Consider the following 23,447-nt stretch of genomic DNA (forward strand, 5'->3'; position numbering starts at 1 on the left):
TTCAGTTGCACATTCAAATACAAGCATGGCCACAAAACCATGCCGATTCTGCATTTGCACATGCACATTTCATGCATATGCAGCCACAAAGTATTCAGTGATTATCTTTCCCCTGCTACACACAAAGATAGTTTGCAAAACAAAAATGCAGACAAAACAATTCAACTTACATGCTTCAATATTATATCATGAACCCACAAAGCAATTTCACAACCTTTCAGATATTTGGAGAGCATTAAAAGTGCTTCATTCGTATCAACTAAGCTCCAGTTTTGGCTTAGTTTATCAAATTCTACTCTCCTCATCCAAACATTTGAAAGCTAAATTATGCCAGCAAAATGTTTTTTAAAAAGTCCAAACAGTCTCTTGCTTTTAAATTTTACATTAAGGAAAGATGTCACAGAAGCATATTTGGGTCATTGTAGCTAAAAAAAAAAAAAAAAAAGACTATGCAGAGTCTGGGAAGAGGGTTAATATCTAGAGAAAAATGTTAGTCGTACATTTGCAAGAAAAAAAATCAGATATTCTCAAGTTTAGCCATGACTATTCAAATCCCAGACCAATATTGTGATTATTGGCTGAAGTATTTTCTATTGCTAAATCCGATTTTGTTCTTGTAAATTCCCGACTAATACTTTTCCTAAAAAAAAACACCCCCTTGCCACAGCTCTGTACTCTTTTTTTTTTTTTTTTTTTTTTTTTAAAATCAACAAATGCCCTAATACTCCCTGGTAAAAAAGGATGTTGGCTTCTGATAAACGCTTCCCCATGCAAAGAGGGACCAGATGCATGAAAAATGGCCATTTGTGGTTTGATGTCATCATTATTGATTATTTACTGGGCTCAAATGATAACATGTTGTTTTGAGTTTGTTCCAGCAGTCTAAGCTCTAAGCTTACTGCTAAAGTCTGTCAGCATGGAGACAGATATGAGCAAATAAAAACATTTTCTTTCAATGTTTGTTTGTTATTTAATTGCACCAATTACCAGAGGTGATCACAACCAGTTTTACACTGTGTACTATTACATTTCCATACAACATCCACTGTAAGGTCATTTTGAAAAATATAAACTGGACTGAAAGATCACAGTATTCTTCATGGGTGGTATGGTAATGATGATGTCACACCAGTAAACTGCCATGTTTATGCATCTGGGGCAACTGTGAAAAACTTGTGCGATGCGGCCAGCGTGGTACCCTTCTTCTTGGCATGTCTTACCCCTTCATCAAGAGAGAGGGCTCTTCAGTATCAACCCAGGCCGCAGAGCTAACAAAGCGCTTTAGTGGGGGGCGCGCACTGCTCTTCCCTGCCACATTCCTGGAAACCATTGTTATCACATAGGGGCATAACAACAACAACAACAACCCTCATGTCATGGTACAGCAAGCCTTGATGACTTGAAAAATACAACCACAGCCAGTAGCTTCCTGCACATCAGAAACAATGCTGGAGTGTTTTATGTTACTTTTCATTTAAGCACACTCTCCCCTACACGTGTCACTCTACACATTACAATCCAGGAAAATGTATCCCAAACCCTAACACCTTAACTTGTACCTACCATGGGGATCGCCTGGTCAGTCGCTCTGTTTCAGCCTCTGAGCAGTCTTGCGTTTTCGACTGTGGTGGGAAAAGCAAACAATTTAAGTCAACGATTAATCAACACAAAATTGCTCCTTTGTACAAACTCAGGGATAACAACAAACATGTTAAACCTGTCTGTCATACTAAAACCTGTCTACATTTGACATACATTTGGGCCAAGTACGGCATGAGACTTAACATTTGTAAATTAACCATACTACATTTTTCATGCTTTGACTTTCACTGAATTTAGGGAATTGTAGCATAAACTCTCTGACAAAAACAATTTTTCTTCACACAGTTTAAATGTCGATATGTCATTATAGAGGGAGCAATCAATGTGTTTATAAAAAATATACTTGTGACACTTTTGGGATCATATTTCAACCTTCAGAACAATTTGCACTTAGTTAGCAGGATGCTAACTTTCTATTGAATCATGCTTTCATTTGTAATGTACTAAGGGTGCAAATAAGACAACTTGCTCACTGAAGGACCTGCTACATGAGCTGAATTAAGCTTTCGTTAACAAAAGAAATGGCACACACCATGTCAAAGTGCATGTTGCTTCCACCAGTGCGGGGGATTGCTGCTATGCTGACCCGCCGGGTTGACGACTGCTGGGGCATAAAAACAGAAGAACATTATAAACATATCAAGCAAACAACTGTCCTGAGTTAAGTAGAACATTGGGATCATATTAAGCCTAACTGCAGCTCACCTTGTAGTACTGTGTTGTCTGCTTTTTGCCACGGAAGTCATCTAAAAAGAGGAGGAGTTTCGTTACCTTGTATGTTTATTTATTGTTTGTGTGTGCAATCACTGAGCGCGCGCACACACAAACACACACACACACGCACGCACGCACGCACGCACGCACACGCCACTATAGTAAGCCAATGTTATATGGAGGTTTAACACTAAACATAGCTACAGTAAAATCGAAACCAGCATTAAAATATAAATTTCAATGCAAGATGCATCTCAAGAGTCTCTTGCCAACTATAGCATTCATTTAGTTCTGAAAGAAAATTATGAGTGGATGTGATTACAGTTGTCAACCAACAAGTATTTTGTCTCTGAATTTAAGATATCAAAACTGGTGCCAACTGTTAACATCGGTCGAAAAACGTACTGCACTTTGATGCAACTATTATGCAACCATTCCCTACCTCTTTCAGTTTGTGATCCAAACGACCTCTCATTCTGCATTAGTGCCTCTCTGAGCTCCAGGAGCTCGGCGTGCTCCTTGGTGTACATCCTCCTCAGGTTCTCCACATGCTGGATCATCACCTCCACAGCCTTACCAATACGACTCTCCTGACACACACACACACACAGGCCCCATTAAAGCATCAGAATCAAAATCACCAGACAGGACAAGCGGTTTTCTTGTTGGCACAGGAATACAAATTGGAGTTCAGCTCATATTTTCATCACACCACAAAACAGAGGAAAAGAAATGCTGGCAACACAAACACACACATTATCCCACCTGGTGAATAGCTCCTAGCATCTCAGAGCGACTGGACACCCTGGTCATGGACTGGATGAGGATGTCCAGGTTCTTCTGGAGCCTCAGGATGATCTCCATGGACTGGTTGTCATCCTCACACAGAGGAGTCAGAGCCTGGGAGGAGAACAGAAGGACGAAGAGAGAGTTGGCAAAAGACACGAACAAGAGAAAGGCCGCGCCTTAATATCACAGGATTTTCCACTCAATCACTAACGCACATTTAATTCAGTTTAATTTACTAAAAAATAATCACTGATTGTTATTGATGCAGGTTAACGGTCCACATTTTTATATATAGACAACAAGAGAAGCTGTAGAACAAGATACAAAATCCATTCCCTCTACTACAGTCAAGGAAAAAATTATAAGACCACCCTCTTTCTTCAATTGCTTGTTCATTTTAATGCCTGGTACAACTAAAGGTACATTTGTTTGGACATATGTAATTACAACAAAAAATAGCTCATAAGAGTTTAATTTAAGAGCTGATATCTAGACATTTTCCATGGTTTTCGTGATAATGATTTTGATTATTATCAAGAAAACATGGAAAAGGTTGATGATAAACTGAAGAAAACAAGGGTGGTCTAATAATTCCGTTCATGACTGTATATTGTGGTGCTAACACGATTCATGCAGCTCTCACCTCATTTATTTACAATAGCCAAAAATGACTGCAGAAAACTCATTAAACAGTTTCTTAAATAAACTTTGAACCCGTCTGTCAAAGCTAGCACAGCTTGCATCAGTCAGCCTTTACAACACTCACTGGGTATGCCAACCAGATTTTGAAATTTATTTTTTTGCACTAAAGCACTACTTACCATTACGACACCCAAATCACTGACTAAAAGTTAGCATCTTTTAGCTTTTTCACATCATTTGTTAGCCTGTTGGCAGTGGCTGACCCAGAGTAAGAGGCTGTGAAACATACAGCATGTTGTCTTTACTGACCAGTCATTTTTGCAATCGAAGTGGTGTTACCGCTTTTGATTGGATTTCAAAGTTGTGATGTGCCTAATCTAGCTTGCCTGGTGTACCTTTTAATCTCAGATTTAAAGGAAGTGCACAGACTTCTCCTCGTCCAGAAGAGGAATGAGAAATACCTCTCTAGTGACAAATTTTGCACGGATAAAAGCCTGCATAGTCAAGGTCAGACATTTAGGGGGCTCTTTAAGTAAGCGCTCCATCCACAGAAAGTTTGAATGTTAGACAAACATGCACACTGACCTGCAGTAAGCCCTGGCAGCTGGACACCTCCCTGCGCACATTCTCCTCAGCCAGGTCACGTGACCTCTCCTCCAGACGGAGTCTCTTCTCCAGAGTGAACATGTCGCATTTGAAGCCCAATGCCAAACGCTGGAACTCAGCCTGAAAACATTAAAAAAAAAAAAGATACTTGACTCAAGTTTTTTTTGGCACTCACTGACGGTCTACATACAGTACATGACATTATATCCTGCCGACTGCAGATGAGGTGAACGTTTCTAACATTTCCTTGTTTAAGATTAAGATAATAGTTTCCACCTATCAAAGACAACATTATTGTGCCAGCAAGTAACACAACATGAATCATTAAATGCCCACACTTCCCTGTAAAAACATTCACGTTTCATACACAAAGAATGCCATTGGTGCATTCATGAAAAGACATGTCAGTTTTTTATGTTGATGGTTTGAAAGTAACTTACTAATATGTTGACTAAATTTGAACGTCAGTGTTTCTGATGGGTGCACACATAGGGTTGACACATGGTGTGTATAGAAAAGAATTACCCAACTTTAGAATTTGTGCTGAGCAGTCTGTAAGTAGATTGTCTGAATATTTTTCTAATGCAGATAGCTAGACGATCTACCTTAAAACACAAATAAATCCCCCCCAAAAAGTGTCCTGTTTTTAAGACATATGATTTTAAAAAAGTGTCTCTAACACAGTAATTACTTGCATTACTAATTACAGCATGCAGCTCTTAGATGTCATGATATACATACCTCAATCTCCTTGTCATTAGGTGACAGGCTGCAGATAAAAAGATGACAATAATGACTCTATAACAAGACTTTGTATACGTACATGGATGATTATGAATGTGATAGATTATTAAAGTGTTCCGTTGTGTTACTATGATCATGTGTTGTCTTACCTGTCCCTTCTGCCCTCTTTGTGGGTGCCATCTGACGTCTCCGCTAAAAAAATGAAAAAGAAATGATAAGCAAGTGAATCATCTGGCACAACAAATACCTGCCAAACCTGTCAAAGGCATTAAATGGTACATTCACCATTTAGATTTTCAAAGTAGATGTACAAGCTCTCATTAAACAAATTCAATTTTATATCAAAAGACAGGTGGTAAATATTATGTATAATATTTAGTATGCAACAGTGTACAGCAAATTTATTACACATACATTCCTTCTCCGTGGCCATGCTGGTCTCACTCTGGTCCTCCTGGACCTTGTGCTCCTCGATGGCCTCCATGTTGCGTGACAGCTCCTGCAGCGTCCGGACAAACATTAGTGCCTCTCTCCGCTCATCCTCCCCCTCCTGGTCTCCTTTTAACTCTGATCCCTCCATGCTAACAATGCCCTCAACATCCATATTGCTCCGTTCACTCGCTCCCTCACTTCTCCTTCAACAGCTTTTACATAATACAGGTGAAATGTGAAGAGTCAAAGCAGATAGTTTGAGTTGGCTCTTAATGAAATGATCTGATCCTGTGCGGAGGGGAAATGAAACTATGCACTCTACCTTCCTCCTGCTCTCTTTTTTATACACACTCACATAGCTGGAAAGACAGCATTTCTCTTCAGGTCATAAAGTCATGCTGAATAAAGATACCACAGGCACTATCTCATCAATCACAAGGAAATATAAACTGAATGACACTGGATGCATTCACAATGGTTCTGGTGTTTCATAAAATCCACTCTCAACTAGTCTGAACTGAAACTATGACAAAACATGTGTTGAACAAAAAAAAGTAAGCATTATGAAGAAAATATAAAACTGAACCAAAACTAGCATGTACATTTCTTTTTATTTCTTTTATATATATATATATATATATATATATATATATATATATATATATATATATATATATATATATATTTATTAGGATGGCTAGTAACAGCTGAATTTTTTTTTTTTTATAATTGTTTGTATTACAAAGCACCTGCTAGAAATTCTGTTCTGAGCTCAGTTTAGGGTCTAGTAATAGATATAACAATTATAATAATGAAAAAAAAAGTACATGTTAGAAAACTGTAAAATATAAATTTTACTTTATATTTAGTTACTTTATATTTAAATAAAATGCAGATACAATAACACATTTTAGTATAATGACCCTAATTTACACCTCCAGCAGTAGTCAGGATATTACTTTAAATAAGGGGAGACACTAAAAGGTAAAAACTAATAGAGATCACCTTAAAACTTCCTGAATTGATTATAGATATTACACGTTTTTAGAGGTTTTTTGTGTTTAAATATGCAAATGTGGCTAGAAAAAAACATTACAGAGGCAAAATGCCTTAAATTTAACCAGTGCAGGAAAAAAAACTAGTGTCTCTGTTTAATAGCGTCTCGACTTAATATGTGGAATTACTAATCAGTAGTCAGTTGAGAAGATGGTGGCAGTAGAGCAGGTCTTACCAGTTGCCTTTTATTCTTGCCACTGTGGGGGAGGGAGTCCTTTTTGGCTGCACTGTCCTCCGATTGGCTGGGGTCAGAGGTCATGCTGCCTATGCCACTCCCCGATTGGCTGGCATACGTGACCGACGATGCTGACTGAGGAGAGCTGCTGTCAGAGAAGGTGGTCGCTCCGCTGCTGGTGAGCCGGTCTGTCCCTGGAAGGAAAGGAGAGTTGGTGTGTGGGTGTTCAAAGTTACACGTAGATGTAAGAAGGGAGTAAACAAACAGAAAAATAAAGGTCTCTCTTTGTCTGCTTCATACACACAGATTGTCTTCCTACCTTCCATGCTGGCGGCTACTGTTGGCACCTCGGCTGTACTGTCCTGCACACTCTCCTCCTCCTCAACCAACACAGGTAGCAGACACGTGCTGGAACACACATACAGTGCATTTTTACATAATAAACTAATCTAAGCCTTAATGTCTCTAAATAACGCATTTGGCTTTTAGTGAAGTTCCCACTTTGCAGAAATCACTCAAATCCTCAACAATAATTACCACAGTTGGACAGTAGAGCAGGGCAAGTTTAAAAGGTTTCCTGAACAGTTGACAGTGAATCACTCACCTGTCCTCCGCTGCTGATCTGTCTGCCGACTGGTCCCGGCTCAGGCTCTGAGATGGACCAAAGTAAGAGAAGGACGGAGGGGGGTGAGAAAAACAACAGGTGGCCTTGCGGCACATTTTTTCTGCCCCACATTACAAGAAACGGTCAATGATTAAAAGACACATTCATTCACATGCATGTAGCGTACCTGTCCCATGGCAGTGAAATGCTATCTAAGCTGTACAGTGTGTCGAAGAGAAAGATTGGACTGATTCCTTATATAATGTGTTGCTTCATGGAGAGCCCTGCAGCTCTGAGAGTGTGTGTTGCTGAGAGGGGTGCTCAGAGAACACGTTAACACTGGCTCAGTGCTAAGTAGTGGAGGCGGACTGCGTGCATACACAGTCATGGAACACACACTCACACAATGGAGCAAGGTGAGCGCTCAGAGCAATGCAATGGGATATTGTGTAATGACTATGCATAATATCCGTTTTGACAAAGCTTGAAATAGGAGGGACCTGCCTTTAGCCTTTCTTCGAGTATAAATCCATAAGAGACGTCAATGTTTATCTACATCCATAGAAACTGGGAAGCAAAACAAAACTGTCTGCTGTTCTGTTACCTCATACTCAAATCTAACACATTTGGTTGAAAAATTTTGGTTCCAAAAGTTGACATCATTTTAAGCTTTTCTTTACAAAATAATACAGTGATAACATAGAACAACTTTGATTTTTATCATGTCCTGCGACAACATCTTAGTTATGTCACTGCAGGTACCATGTGCTTGACTAAAACTGTCATGTCATTAGTCATGTTTATCATTTATAAAAATGGTAGGGATTTTTGTCACAGGGAAAATATTTGATTTTCCCCATTTTTTTCCCTGGGACGGTTCATGACATCTTTAAAAAAAATATGAATTGTGAGCTAATTACACGTTTAAAAAATCCCAAAACATTTTCTTTCTAATCTTTCTATTCCCCAACATACATATAGGGAGATGTCCTATGAAAATATCTTCCATTTACAAGTAAAACAACTATTTGAATATATTCAAATGATTTTGTTCATTAGAAACCCAATGAACTCGCTGGCAGATTAAAAAACGTTCCTTGAATCATAAAAAGCCTTACAGAAGCCTGGTCAACGAAAGGTTTTCAGCCAATTTAAGTGGAAAACTGCATTTTATTGACATACTGAACACACCCACAGTGTCAAAGCCAGCCTTTCTTGGCTTCCTCAGACGATCTCTCAGCAGGGAAGTAGTCCAGCACGCCACCAGCAGGTAGGAAACTAAATAAACCAAACTGATCGATCCCTCAGCAGGGTCCAAACCAGCAACATCACAACACAAGAGAGCCTTGGCTCTGACATGAAAACACTGCAAACCGAGTCTGGGCGTAGTTAACATGAAACAACCTTATTGTATAGACTATTTAACAAAGCAACTCATTGTAAACACTAATTGGTCCAGACAGACAGAGGACACAGTGATGATCCACTGTGTCCAGGCCTTCGCAGCAATCTTTTAACAAATTATTCTGCTTTTATATTAACGTTAGTTAGTTTTTGAGTCCTTCTGACAACATTTTTGATAATATTTTAATCATGCAAGTCATTTATCAAGCAAACATGCCAAACCTTGTAGTTGCAACCTCTCAAATAAGAAGTATTTGACATCATTGTAACTGGAATATCTTTGGCTTTTGGAGCGTTAATTAAACTCAATGAAAAAAAATAACTTGCATACAGGGAAATGGTAATGGCATTCTTCATTTTCTATGTAATATTTTATGATACTTCAATCAAAATCACTTCTACAAATGATATAAAAATGCCTACCATGCATATATTTTTTTCCACATTGTTTCTTTCATGATGTCGAAAAACCAGAAGCTAAACTGCATTGTGGCAATATTTATGTCATGTCATTTGGATGCCCTTTATGTTCGGATCCCTGAAAAAATACCTTTAATTTAACAAGTTATTAATTCACACAGGTGTATATACAATTAAGTTTTACCATGTTGTTATTTCAAATAGATTATTTATTAAATTACTTTAAAAAAAAACTAAAGCGTTATATATAATTTTAAGGAAATATTAAATGACCTATAGAAGATTTTGGCCTCATCGCCCAGCCCTATTAGTAAGCCATATTAAATATATAGTACTTGCCTCCTTTGGCAAAAGCATTCAGGGAAGCCGATAGCCAGTCCTCCCCAAGTCATAGACTTGAGCATTCAGTAATGATGGCTGCCTGAACCTCTGATCTCTCCCTTAATTTTACATCTCTGCCCTCTCCTCTTCTTCGTGCCCAAGAACTCCCTCTCAGTCTTTCTGAAGGAAAGCCAGCCCTTGCCCTGCCCACTGAACTGAACTCCCTTCAATTCAAAACACACCTACTCTCACTCAGCTATTAAACACATGAAGAAGCAGAGAGAGAAAGAGAGAGGGTCAAAAAAGAGGAAGGGGAAGCTAAGGGGAGCTGGTGCTGAAGAGAATAGAGGAAGCTGTATTCCCCCGTGCATAAAACACTTCCCCTCTGCTACTAACCTTTATACGACTCATGGCTCCTATGCTGGAGTCCGCCTCGCCTTCCTTCTCTTCTTGTCCCCTGTGGTCCTCACTGGTGGGCTGGGTGCTGACCACAGGTGAAAGGTCAACTGTTAAGCACTATCCATATTCTCACTTGTGTTTGTAAGTCACAACTGTTATAGTATGAAACAGTAAAAGCGATGAGGAACAGCCTGTGTCTTTGTAGTTGGACTGTGCCTATATGCAAAGCATGGCTGAGGACTTACTAATTAGCCTACACACTCCTCCCACAGCCAGGAAAACACCCATTTGACTGGCAAATGTGGACCAAGTCATAGGGAAATGACGAAACTCAGTAAAATGGTGACTTCGACTGTGACATCTATGGCTATTGAGAATGCCCATCAACTTCAGATCTACCAGGGATAGTTTATACTGCTATGAAAATGAGTCAGGATGCAGGGTGAGGCTGTGTGGTAAGGGAAATTTCCTTTTTGTGCCCCTCAGGTGGGATATGCCATTTCAAACACCAACTGAACAGGTGTGCCTGTGGATAAAGTTCCTGTTTAGGTGTGAGGTGTGTTAGGTATGCCCCGATTAGGGCATAAACTATGTAAGAACATAAAATAGATAATGTTGCTTTGCAGCTTTGGTTGGAGCAGGCTCTTTTTACCCATCTACACAAATCATCATATTAGGTGAATATTATTTAACAGCTCGGTCACCAGCAGATGCATGATGTCCGTGGTGTGCAACCGTCCTTTTATATTTTTGTCTTCCTTTACTGCTTTCATTGTTTTGTAAAATCAGATATTATATCAGATGAGACATGGGAAATGGTTCAGAAGGCATAACGAGAAACATATGCTGTGTCACCGTTGAAAAGTCCTGTGTACAGTGATCACCCTAAATTGGTTGCTCAGCAAAAATAAAGGCAGAACATAATTTTCATGGCAAAATTACCATTATATTTTAACATTCCTCCAAAGTGACTGGACCAAAGTCTTGCAATATGCCATGCTTTATGTACGTAATGATATTTTCATGAGGAGAAATGCATTCCAATACTCTGATTATGTACACAGTCTATAGAATACAATATCAATGTCTTTATTCACCTCTCAGTCTGGGTAATAGCCTCATCTGGTCCAGGCGATGTGCTGTCAGGAGGAACCATCTGGTCTTCTGTGGAAGGGATGTTACTGGGTGTGACCGTTTGGTCGTGTTTAGGGGAGTTGCTCAGATTTTGGGCTGGATCACAGGAGGGTGTTTCTGCAGGCTCATGAGCCTCGGCATCTGCAGAGGCAAGAAAAATAAAAGTGTGAAGTTACACTTCAATTATGGTCAACGCACTAAATGATTACAGGTCATTGATGTCATTTTTTCCCCCCATACTTCTTATTATAGATAGAAGTATGATCAGACTTCAGATTTGCTGCATTTCCCAGACTGAATTTTGATGACACCAGAACATAGTAGTTCAGTGTGAACTTAATGCAAAAGGAATATATGCACTTAAATGTTTTATTTAATGCTGTGGGAAATGATTTCAACCTTTGTTAAAATCTGGTAACATTTCTCTTTTCGTGTAGTTCATATTGGAAAGCTAAATAAGCAGTAATCAATGAACACAAGTGATATCAATAATTACTTATCCAGTTAATAACATTTGTGTTGCTGTAGTCACTAAGTGCATCATTTTACACAGCACCGAATGACTGAAAAAAAAGAACAACAAAAACGATGTTCACACTGTGGTATTTAGTAGAGTTTGACCTTCATCTTTTAAAATTTGCTAAAGTGTTTTTCCTCTAAACAAATAGCAAACATTCCAAGTGAGCCAGGAAATGACTCACTCTTTGGTAAAGTTGTAAATGCACGCAGAGCGACTAGCTGACAGTTGGGGGAAGAAGAAAGTGTAACAGAAAGATAGTGTGAGCCACATAGAGAGTGAATTACAGAGAGAGAGAGAGAGAGAGAGGGAGGGAGGCGGAGGTCTTACTGTTGTTCTCTGAGTGGGACAGATCAGGGAGAGCATCCGCCTCTGGGTGTCTAATGCTGACAGCTTGTGAGTGGGCGCTCAATGGCACTGCTGCCTCCTCCTGAAAACACGCGCACACACACACACACACACACACACACACACACACACACACGCAAAACGATAAATATTCAAAAAGAAAAAGGGGTGAAGAGATCAAATAAGCAACACACATTAACCATGTAGCAAACAGCAGGCCCACAGTCAGTCAATAGAAACAAATCTTTGTCAGATGAGAAGACATTGCATAAGGAGTCAGGAAAATCTAACAGCTGACAGACAGCACAAAGCATCTGTTCTATCAGTGATGGATTGTTGGAAAGACCCCCAATTACTGTCATCTTCATAGGAATTCAAAAGCAAACATCACTTTCATGCTGACTGCAACAATGATGGAGTGTTTAAATTAGTTTTAAAAACCTTGCAGGCATGAAATTAATTAAGCATCGAGGACTCAAAGTGAGTCAAATGAATAACATCCAAGATCAGCAAGTGTGAAAATACACTGAGATCATATTAACTAATAATTAGTTTAGTGTATAGCGTGCATTTTTATTTGGTGCATACAATTTTTTAATACATGTTTTTCTTCGAATGCCAGTGCATAATCCTTTCTTTTGCCAATAACAGCAAGTTCTTATCCCTTTTACCCCAGTGTGACCTGCACATTTCATAACTGTCATTCTATATAAGGAAACGAACAGCTTCAGCACAAACATGCAGACTGCTGCCTGTGAGCAGCGGCTGTGAATAATGATTGTTAAGAGCTATTTGGTAGGCAAATGGTAGAAGGAGGAGAAGTAAGCGATAAAGAGAGTGCAGAGGCTCAGCGTGTGAAATAGGAGAGAGAGAAAATAATATGTGTACAATGTAACAATCACCCTAATAACATGTAGACTTAAGATAACTTGAAGCATTCAAGGATGCTCCTGCATATTTCATTTCTACCAGGAAGAATTTGCAAAAAAGTCCCATCTTCATGTCTTTTCAGATCAAATGTAAAAGAAATGTGAAATTAAATTACATGTCAATTTAAACGTTCAAATCCCATGCATCTCCAAGAGCCTTTCCTCTCTGAATCCAAAACTTTTTATATATAACAAATGCAAATTTTGGATATTTTTAAATGTGAAAATTCTGTATTTTTGTTTTCTCACTGCTGTGAAAAGACCTCAGCAATACAAATGTAAGAGACTAAACATACTCATAAGCTAGTGAAAATAATATAAATCAACAGCAGCCTGAAAGGTTTTTCTATAATATTAACTACAAATTCTTCATACTTCACAGGTAAACCCTATGCCACAGCAGCAGGACATGGTCCTATAAAGTGTCATTGCTGTAATCCACCTTGAAGTCGTTTATCATAAGTTTAAAAACTTCCTACTTCCTTCCCACCGCTGCAAAGGAAGTGTAACTATATTCTCCAAAAAAAGAAGAGATCTGTGTCTCAAATTAAACATTTCTTAAAAAGGTTGGGGTTTTTTTAAGCCAGGGTTAGCTCAGAACCAAATCTGTTTTTGTATTGTCATGCTTCCTGCTGACACACAGCTACACAACTGTCACACACATGGCAGCTGCCCAGTACAACCACAGTACAGTCATGAAATGTTGGCCTGAAATTGAGCAGGCTGAAATTCATCGTCTTGCTCAGAACCTCAGTAGTAGTTGTTTGTGGTTGAGATAGAAGCAACTCCCATTTTCAGCAGGTGTGGGGGGTAAAAACCAGCAAACTGTCACCTCGACAATAATGTGGTTTGTCTTTTATTCTCAACATGGATCGTCAAACAAGCTTTCCCCAAAGGCCATGGCATTATTTCAGCCCAGAGTAAGAATGTAATTGTGATGTCCCACAGAGATTGAAAAAGCCTGGAGTTAGTAATTCCCCACTGGAAAAAGGGCAGATGAGGTTCAAGATGAACTTTGACTTTACTCTTAAATGCTACATGCTGCAGCAAGTGAAAGAAATGTGGCTTTCTGATGTTTTCTAGATATTGTTTTTAGGGATCCAGAATATTATATTTATTAAAATGCAAGTAAAACATTTCTGTAATTAACTGAACTACTTCAAGGCAATTGTCAAATTTGTGCCAAAATACAGCCCAATGTTGCACCACATACTGTAAAAGCAGCAAAAAGTAAAAGCCGACTGCAGATTTACTCTCATTTTAGAACATCGAGTTGGTGTTTTGCTTCAAGACATATTTGCGTTGTTTTTTTCTGGTGCCCTTTGCCATTTCTGTAGCTTCCTCTTCAATGTGTGCTTATGATGTTGCACTTTGGTGTTACGCAGCAAAATTAAAATAAACAGCAAATGGGTGAAATGGGTAAAGACATCACCACACACTTCCAGTGGACGATACGTGATGATTGAGGGACATTACATTAGTCGTGAGTCCATACATTGTACTTTCCTCAAAAGATATACTATGAAAGATTTTCCTAAAAAAAACCAAAACTTATTAAAAAGGATAATCACATCCATGCACAATCTCAAACACAGCTAACATCTTATAAAACACATATACCTTATCCCAAGACAGGAAAATGTTACAATTCAATTTACCTGCAAAGATTGACAGTTCACTTCCGGCTCTGACTTGGTGCATGATGCAGAGTCTGTAACAGATACAGAGGAAGAAGTATTAATCAGGGAAAAATTAAAGTAGGAAAGAAAAGGTCAAAACTGACTGAACAATGAAGGTATTCCATAAAAGCCTTAACACTTTTCCAATTCATCTATAGGGGTTAACAGCCATCCAAAAGCAACCCCACCTTTTACCATAAAAGGTCAGACTGTCTATTATGCAAGGCATTGAGTTGAGGGAGGGGCAGAGAGGTTAAAATACCATGCATGGCTAACATGGCATTAATGACTACATTCACACTCTCATTTTCTTTCTCACTGCCTGCCAGCCGCTCATGCAGGCAGAGGAATGGGGGATTACTGAGCTCACTTCATGGCCTCAGACCGGTCGTGCACCTGGCCATACAAGGACCTTTAGGAAGAGAGGATTTCACATACTGTGTCGACACACACACACAGACAGACACACACTCACAACCTTTATAAGACCAGGGCCACAACAGCCATAGAAGGCAGGGGTCTACTGCCAAGGGCCTCAGAGTGTGTGTATCCTTACAGTGAGTGAGTGTACTGTACTGGTGCTTCAAGGGTGGCTGAGTGCCCTGTGACTTCCATGGATTACAGCGGGATAATCCACACACACACTCTTTCTTGCTCACACACACACAAACCAACACCCAAAGACAATAACAGAGTCCGTACACCGTTTTCACCTGTAGAGTTTATCCTTTGTAAGAGATGGTGAAACCTGCAATTTGTTGCACCAGCTGGACATGTGACTGAACTTAAAGTCATGACAATAGGGATTTAAAAAGGGTAAGAAAAACTTAAATAGCTGAAATAATGAATAATCAATATCAATGATGACATGTTCTAGGAAAGTGGATTCAATTTGAGTATTTTTCAATATTCTGATGCTAAGATGAAGCAGCAGCATGTTTGAGTTGACATTCTCTAAGGTTAGCTCAAGGCTAAACTCCACCGAGTTGAAACTAGAACTAGAAGGGGGCAGAATGGGGCTACAAAAATATTAAACTTTGTTGAGCCCTATTTGTCTTGGCTTTGTGAGGTTTCAGTTAGCTCTTGGCTAATTCTGGTTTATATTGGGTTTTAAAGGCTCAAGAAAGACTCCTCAGTTCCCAAACTTTCCTGAGAAAAATTTTGAAGTTTTAATCTGTTGAAAGCCAGTTTGAAATGAAAAGTTAGAGTACACTTGTATTATTACATTGAGTGGTTCTCTTTGAATGTCCATTATGTTCACATTAGTGTCCCCACTCACCTTGACCTTCTCCTGCTGCACCGTGCCCAGGCTGGGCCTCCCCTATGAGGGCAGACTGAGGAGTGGATGTGTCCCTCACTTCTCCCTCTCCAGCTGTGTCCACCACTGTCCACCTCTCCTCCCCGTCCTCCTCTTCACCTCGGTCTGTTCGCCCACCCTGTTCTTTGCAATTCCTCTCTGCTAACTCGTTCTTCAGGAAGTCTTGGAGGGCAAACTCCTCATCCCAATCCAACTCATCTCCAGGCTAAAATTAAAATAAAGTGGGAAAGTGGAGGTCTTAATAAATAGAATGGAGACTTGAGATGCACAAAAGCCTGCAGAAGTCTGACTGTAACAGATCCCACTTTGGCAGAATCCAACAGAAGGTGACAAGGCTTAAGTTCAGCAATGACCTCCACCATTGCTGAAAGCACCACTGGCAAAAAAAATCAAAAGAATCAAAGAAGTACTGGACACAATGTAAAGTATTTTCTGAAAAGAATACATTAAAGACCACTATTAACAAAGCTGTCAGCAAAATAGAAATGAAACCAAATTATCTTTTTGTTGTGAAAAGAGACATTACCATTACATTATTATAACATTATCAGTTCTTCCCTTATCCACACATATACTGACACAACTACTTTAAGGTACAAACTGAATTTTGGGGGGTTTCTGTATGCAGTCTATCCACCTCACCACCAAACTCATTTTGTTTTGCAGTGAAAACAATGGTGCTGTAGGAAATGTTCAAGCGTGTCAGTGCATTTTGTGCAAGGAGCAATGCGTAGGTGTGTGGTCGCATCTGATTCTGCATGTGTGTGGGTGCACATGTCCACTTCAGCCGCCAACTCACACTCAACTCTCATCTACCAGATACTCCATCTGTCTGAATACAGTAAGAGCTCTGTGACTGCTTTGCAAGCAAAGCCTCTAATATACAAAGTTAATACTTACAAAAACACACATGTAAATGATTAAAGTTGAATGTATTCCAAAAATAATGACTTTCATGCAAGTGAACATTCAAATAGTGTAGGTGACACCTCACTGATCGCGTTAGTTTAATAGTTTAGTCTAAAAAACAATGTATAGTGAAAGCAAGTGGCTGCTGCTGTTTACTGAATTTAGTTTATATATCCTCCCTTCCTCTCTGACCTCTTCCTCTGGTGCAGGTGTCTGGCATGAGGCCTCTCTGCTGTCCTGAGGTGTCTTTAGCTGCTCCAGCTCCTCACAGAGCTGCCGCTTCTGGTTCTCCTGCTCCTGCACCCTGTATGCAACAACAGAAAATGTTGTTAATAAAAAAAGAAAAACCTTGTTTTTCCCCCAGGTGAAATGTGGAAGAAACAACCAGATTATCAAATCACTCTTCAGTGTCCAGAGATCTGTGGAAAGACATGCAAAGAGATCCAAGAAGACAGTACAGTGAACATACTGTACCCAATCCGCAGGCCCATGCAGTGTCCCATTCTGTTGCCCAGGGTGACCACCGCCAGTTCTCCGACTGGCCCAGCAACGGTTTCTTCACTTCACTTTTGTAGATCCAGTCCCAGCCCGACCATCTAATCTCAGACTACACCAAACCTCAAATGTGTCCTCCAACAAAACCCTGATCCTAGCCCTTTGTCTTCTTGTCTGTATTAGCGCAAGCACTCCAGAGCAGGAGCCAAAGCTATACCTACAATGAGCCTTCTTCAGTTTTATTTTCTCCCAAACAGTATTAAAGTTCCTGAGGTCACCCTGGCAACTAAGCACCAGTAAATCCAAGATGGACAGCCTGACCAGTTCTCCCTCTCTGGTCTCACACTCTCTAGCTCCGTTATATATCTGAAGGGGATGTCCGTCTCCATGAACACACACACAAACAGACACACACAAGGCCCAAGTCAAACTCATCACAGAGTCAGAGTAAAGTCCAGAGTTGGCACAGAACCAGACCTAGTGAGGCGGGCCCTTTGGGGGAGGGGGGGTCATTGAGGTCAGGATGATTGACAGGTCTTTCCCCAATCAGCACAACTGACTGGTCAACTGAGACAGAGTACTGGATAGCACATATACTACCCACATTAGCAGAGGTCTGACATCAAGTGAGTTTAGAAGTGTGTGCTATGTCTCAATTCAGGTTCTTCCATAATTGCATTTGCCATTTTTAATGCCATCACACTAGCAGGTATCCATTAACACAAAATGCACTGGCAAAATACATTGCACTAAGAGTAAAATCGCAGTTAAATGTTGGTAGTAGCGTTAAGAAGTGGTTCTGCTGAGAGCACAAAAGTTCTGCCGAGTGTTCTATTTAAAATGTGCCCTATTGAAATACATGCACTACACAACTAAGTACAGGGTGTACACAGTATACACACAGAAGTGTCCAAATGAGACACAGCAATTGACTTCTATATAATTTCTTAGATACATAAAATCCTCTATAGCTTTGGCTAGTAACCTATTTGTATTAATTCCTTCAGTGGAATTTAAGATTCTGGAAGCTCCACAGGCACCTTAACAAATTTACAGAGACAGCTATAAGATTGTATAAAACATGGAAGATCAGCTTCTAGCTTTCCTACCAAGTCTTCTCAAGTGACACCAGTATTACCTTACTTAGCTAGAACATGAATACTTAAGCTCTGCCTACCAGGGTTTAATCCAACCAATGAGATCACTACTGCACAAGAGCACCTCCTCCTCAAAAAAAAGTTTTCCTACCTTATAGTCAAGTTGTCTTTAATTAGCCAGAAGAAGATTCACTGCCAGTCCGTCTCTTTCCTCTTCCTCTGCTCTCATACCAAATTCTCAAACATCACTCATGCGGCGCTCAGCAGCTCACATACCGACTGCCCACTGGTTTTAACATTCACAGGGAGTGCTGCAGACAGCAAAGCTTTGCTCACCTGACTGAAAGGTGCAGGATCTCAGTGCGGGACCTCCTCATGTTACTGGCCATTTTGATCAGCTCCTTCTCCAGTGAGTCTGTGTACTGGGCCAGCTGGTCCAGGCTGATGGCCCAGTCTGTCCTCCTCGTGTCCAGCTCGGCCTGCAGCGTCTGTGGCAAGACAAGGCGAGGGTCAGCCGCAAGGCCGTAATAGCTAGGTGGCTTTCACACCTCCAAAAGGTTCTGACACCTAACTGAAAAAAACCCTTTCCATTTCAGCCGGCACACCAAAGAACCAACAGAAAGCAGACTTACTGCTACAGCTCTGCTCCACTAATGATTTCTGTCTCATTTGCTATGTTTACTGCTGTATGGCAGTACGTGGCTAATGAATGCAGAGTGGCAACAATGCATGAGGAGGGGGGAGAGAGAAAGAGAGACGGAGAGATACAGAAAGTTGTGAGGGAGGAGGGGAGTGGGTTGTGTTCATGGTACAACACACTGACTAAACAACACTGCTTGGATGGGGCCTGTTGGAGAGTTATATAAGTGAGAGATCTCTAGAGAGGAGAGATAGTGAGTGGGAAGGAGTGAAAGAGCAGATCAGCAGTGATAAATAGAAAAGGAGTGCAACAAGTGGAAGGAGAGGGAGATAGAGATCACTTTACATAATTCCATGATTCATAGATTTTTTTAAATAATAAAAGTACTTAGACGGACCTTTTCAACCTGAAATCAAACATAAGAATGCACACAGGCACAAAGACTGCAGAACACTGTGGATCTGCAACCTTTCTTCGCTTATATTGAGTGCTGTAGGTTGGCTGACACTGACCACAGAATTTAAACGTTTCTGTGAAGTTTATCTGACCTGCAGACTGGTAGTGGTGTTGCCTGTTGGCTGTGTGCAGTCGTCCAGCAAGCCTCTAGCTGTAGACAAGACGAAGTCGGTTTCTTCTCTGAATTCGCTTTTCTGAGGAACGTAAAGAGGATACATGTCGTGAGAAAATAATATTTTTAGATTAAATTAAATACAATTGCTTGTTTTAAAATGTATTCATGCAAATATAGATGCCTTGCAAAAAGGTTGATGATTATCAATCAAGTTGAACTTTTGAAAAGGTTTGTCTTTGTACCAAACTGCTTTTTACATCTTCTGTAGCTGAAGTCATACTAATTGGAGTGACATTTACAGTAATTTGTAGTCAAACATAACATACTTTTTTTTTTCTTTTACAGAGAACAATGGAATTGTTGTGTAGATAACTATAATTATTCTCCACTAGAGCCTAGTGTAAGTCAGGGCTTTATACACACTTAATCATGCTTGGTTACCAGTTTATTAAGAAGGCTCTTGAACTCCAGAGCCATGTGTTCAGGATTGGGTCCCTGCAGCATAATCAACACCTCTTTGTCCAGTGTCTCATCCAGCGGGGAGGCAAAGCTCATAGTGGTGGACAAATGGTCAAGTCCATGGGGAGCCTGCAGGAGATAACAATCTATTTAAAAAAGCAAGCAAAAGAGACTTCACGCACTTTTTATCCGTGAAATTTTTATATAGAGGCTGGACTGTACACAGCATGTGAAGAACTGCACATAATGTTCAGACAGTGCCTTTTGTCGTTTTTGACCTATGCAGGAAGCCTTACAGTTTATTGAAGAAATATTTTTAGAGATTAATCACCTGCCTGGAGGCAAAAAACTTCCCTGAACTGCAGCTGAGATCAGGGGCTCTATAAACAGATTACACAACACATCTAGACCAGCCTCGTCTGTGGCTGATCGTCAGTGGTTGATCAGGGTGAATGCTCCATCTGTGTAGGGTGCATTCAAGGTTTTAAGTGCAAAAGTTTCTCCTCTACAAGGAATATGTCCAAGAGATGCAGCAGTCATAAATTATGTGTCGGTGTGTGCAGAGAAATTAAAATAATAATAATAATAATAATAATAATAATGTTAGAATGTGAGGCAAAAAGTAACAGGTAAATAAGAGCTAAGAGAATGAAGAAGAAAAATAGAGAGCATTATAGAAGGTGAGCAAATGTAGCAGACAGAGTAAGGGAGTGCTGACCTCCAGTGGTGACTGTGCCAGAGCCAACTCTGTCTGCAAGGATCCTGAACTGCTCTGGTTCAACCTGTAGGCCACCGACAGGGACAGACCAGCCCTGTGAGAGACAGGGAGATGGGGGTGGAGAGGTGTAGTGCAAACAGGTTACAAAGACAATAATTAGAAAATAAGTAAAAAATAAAATAAAAAAAAAAGATTTAGTTGGGGCAGAGGGCTTATCCTCCATAAAGTCATAGTGTGAAAGCTGGCTAATATTTCTGCTTTGTAAATATTTTCCTAAAGCCATTATTTCTCAAAGCCCAGGTTATTCTTGGTGCACTTACCCAGCCAGGGCTGGATGCATCATCTGAATCTGGTTCTCCAGCCTGCTCTTGTCTGCCCTCAGCAGCTGGAATCAAAAACAGTAAACCAGCATGACTCAGTCCATCGCATTAGTTATTTAGAGGTCAACTACGTTGCTGAACCCTTCTCCACTAGAACAAATCTGTTGACTACAAGACCCGCGTGTGGAAGGACAGCAGGTGTTTTATTTCACACAGTCGGTCTTCACCACACACATGCTGATAATTGTAGCAACACAGTAGACATGGCAGAGAATTGTCAGCTAAAGTTCCCACATAGCAAGATTAAGGTTTTGCTTGTGTGAAACTAGAAAATCACATTTAGCTTTCAACATCTAAACCCAAATATTCATATACATTTTGGAAAATAAAATCACTACTTTAAGTTCATGGTAAGTATTTCTTAGCCTCTTTAAGTGTTTTATGATTAAGACATAATTATTTTACATTACTGCGCACAGGAAATCAGAATCACTGCCCATTTTTCTACAAACCAAATTCAGTTAAAAATTAGTTTGCAGTTTAAAAGCAGTGGAAATAGATCAAATAAAAACTTAAATAATAATATGATGTGAAGTTCAACACACTCACCTCTGTGATGGAGGAGTATTCCTCCACTGCTGACTTCAGCTCATTTATCTGTATACTCTTCTGTAAAAGGAGGTAAACAACACAAGATCAGTTTGAGTTTTGTAGATAAACAGGAAAAATAATTTGTCCCTTCACCAAGAAATTAAAACTTTCTAAAATAATATTATATGAAAAGTGATTAGAACAGTGAACAGAAAAATGGATACTATAGCACTGACCTCTCGTATCAAAGCTTCCTTTTCACCAACAACACCATCATATGAGTGAATTTGCACCTGAGGACAGGGAAAGGAAGTTACATAACAACATAAAGAAAACACAGTCCTATGGCAGCAGTAACATTAATTTGTCTGAGACAGATCCGCAATATGCAAAGTCATTTGTGAGGAATGAAGATAAATGCCTGAGGGCAAGGAAGAAAGAATAAAAGAAGGCTGTGTGAGTGGAGTACTAAGAGGCAGAGTAAATATGTAATAATGCAGAGCAAAATCTAAAACTTATAACGGGCAGATTGTAAAGGTACCTGAAGGTCACCGTTAATGTCACACAGCTCCGTTATTCTCCTCTGAAGCTCGTCTGTCTCCATGGTGACCTTAAAGTTCTGGGGAGCAATCACAGGGTAGTTAGGGCAGCTGGTCACATCCATTTGTGTACAAACTTGTAACAATATACTCTCTGTAAGTTATCTATAAATGGTTGTATTATTGATTCCCTGTGAAGTCAGGTCATTAATTTTACTGTCAGTTCCTCTAATAAAAGTTCTCTTTGGACAGTGAAGTACCTCTTCCTGAAGAGAAGCAATCTTGGCAATGAGACTCTGGTTCTCTCTCTCCTGAAAAAAAGAAAATTAATCATTAGCATCTATGGAAACACATGATCGGTCCTAAGTCATTTACTCTATAACTTTCTGATAACTTGTACATTAAAAAACAAAAAGTCCACAAAAAATCCCTAAGATATTGTACGTTTCGATGACATTTCTGGTCTGGGATGTGGACTTTTTTTTGAAGAGTGCCAACTGTGGCTAACACACTAAGCCTTGGTGAAAGCTTGCTGATTTTTTTCTAATTGTGCTTAACATTTTCTGTTACAGTACATAAGCCAAAATGCAAAAGTATGTGCCTGAAATGCATGAAAACCACAAGACAAACTATTTGCATATCCATAAATGTAATGTATCATTTTGTTTTATAGAGGGAGGTGTAATCAAAATCCTGTTCTGCAATACTAAAGAAAAACTAAGACATGGCTATATTTTCCAGTTTTGCAAGGTTACATTGAACAACAAGCATTTTAATGGATGTTTTAATGGAATATATATATATATATATATATATATATATATACACACACATACACACACACCGCGTTCCAAATTATTACGCAAATTGTATTTAAGTGTCATAAAGATTACATTTTTTGTTTTTCAATTAAACTCATGGATGGTATTGTGTCTCAGGGCTCTTTGGATCACTGAAATCAATCTCAGACACCTGTAATAATTAGTTTGCGAGGTGAGCCCAATTAAGGAAAAACTACTTAAGAAGGGCGTTCCACATTATTAAGCAGATGACCATTTCCAAGCAATATGGGAAAGAATAAGGATCTCTCTGCTGCTGAAAAGCATGAAATAGTTCAATGCCTTGGACAAGGTATGAAAACTTTAGATATTTCACGAAAACGTAATCGTGATCATCGTACTGTTAAGAGATTTGTGCCTGATTAAGAGCACACACGGGTTTGTGCAGATAAAGGCACAATGAGGAAGGTTTCTACCAGACAAAAACATCGGATTA

The 23,447-nt window shown here is 39.6% G+C and overlaps 1 protein-coding gene across 5 annotated transcripts in view; it reads right to left on the minus strand.

Annotated features, from left to right (window-relative positions):
* lrmp (lymphoid-restricted membrane protein) overlaps positions 1-23,447 on the minus strand; it is a 36,489-nt gene that overhangs the window by 3,753 nt on the left and 9,289 nt on the right. For 2 of the 5 annotated variants that reach the window (XM_059325549.1, XM_059325547.1), the window contains exons 9-36: positions 22,433-22,483; positions 22,175-22,252; positions 21,870-21,926; positions 21,652-21,711; positions 21,043-21,107; positions 20,723-20,816; positions 19,987-20,133; positions 19,523-19,624; positions 18,671-18,822; positions 16,935-17,046; positions 15,795-16,038; positions 14,495-14,547; positions 11,890-11,989; positions 11,006-11,183; positions 9,906-9,993; positions 7,365-7,411; positions 7,080-7,168; positions 6,761-6,954; positions 5,512-5,596; positions 5,247-5,289; positions 5,095-5,122; positions 4,333-4,473; positions 3,082-3,216; positions 2,759-2,906; positions 2,308-2,348; positions 2,135-2,206; positions 1,564-1,622; positions 1,221-1,319 (exon numbers count right to left, since the gene is read on the minus strand). In XM_059325549.1, coding sequence (XP_059181532.1) covers positions 1,221-1,319; positions 1,564-1,622; positions 2,135-2,206; positions 2,308-2,348; positions 2,759-2,906; positions 3,082-3,216; positions 4,333-4,473; positions 5,095-5,122; positions 5,247-5,289; positions 5,512-5,596; positions 6,761-6,954; positions 7,080-7,168; positions 7,365-7,411; positions 9,906-9,993; positions 11,006-11,183; positions 11,890-11,989; positions 14,495-14,547; positions 15,795-16,038; positions 16,935-17,046; positions 18,671-18,822; positions 19,523-19,624; positions 19,987-20,133; positions 20,723-20,816; positions 21,043-21,107; positions 21,652-21,711; positions 21,870-21,926; positions 22,175-22,252; positions 22,433-22,483 — 2,762 coding nt within the window. The remainder of the gene's footprint in view (positions 1-1,220; positions 1,320-1,563; positions 1,623-2,134; positions 2,207-2,307; positions 2,349-2,758; positions 2,907-3,081; positions 3,217-4,332; positions 4,474-5,094; positions 5,123-5,246; positions 5,290-5,511; positions 5,597-6,760; positions 6,955-7,079; positions 7,169-7,364; positions 7,412-9,905; positions 9,994-11,005; positions 11,184-11,889; positions 11,990-14,494; positions 14,548-15,794; positions 16,039-16,934; positions 17,047-18,670; positions 18,823-19,522; positions 19,625-19,986; positions 20,134-20,722; positions 20,817-21,042; positions 21,108-21,651; positions 21,712-21,869; positions 21,927-22,174; positions 22,253-22,432; positions 22,484-23,447) is intronic. The other 3 variants (XM_059325548.1, XM_059325551.1, XM_059325550.1) reach the window with 3 other exon arrangements.

This window comes from Centropristis striata, chromosome 22 (genome assembly GCF_030273125.1).
Source record: "Centropristis striata isolate RG_2023a ecotype Rhode Island chromosome 22, C.striata_1.0, whole genome shotgun sequence".
NCBI lineage: Eukaryota > Metazoa > Chordata > Actinopteri > Perciformes > Serranidae > Centropristis > Centropristis striata.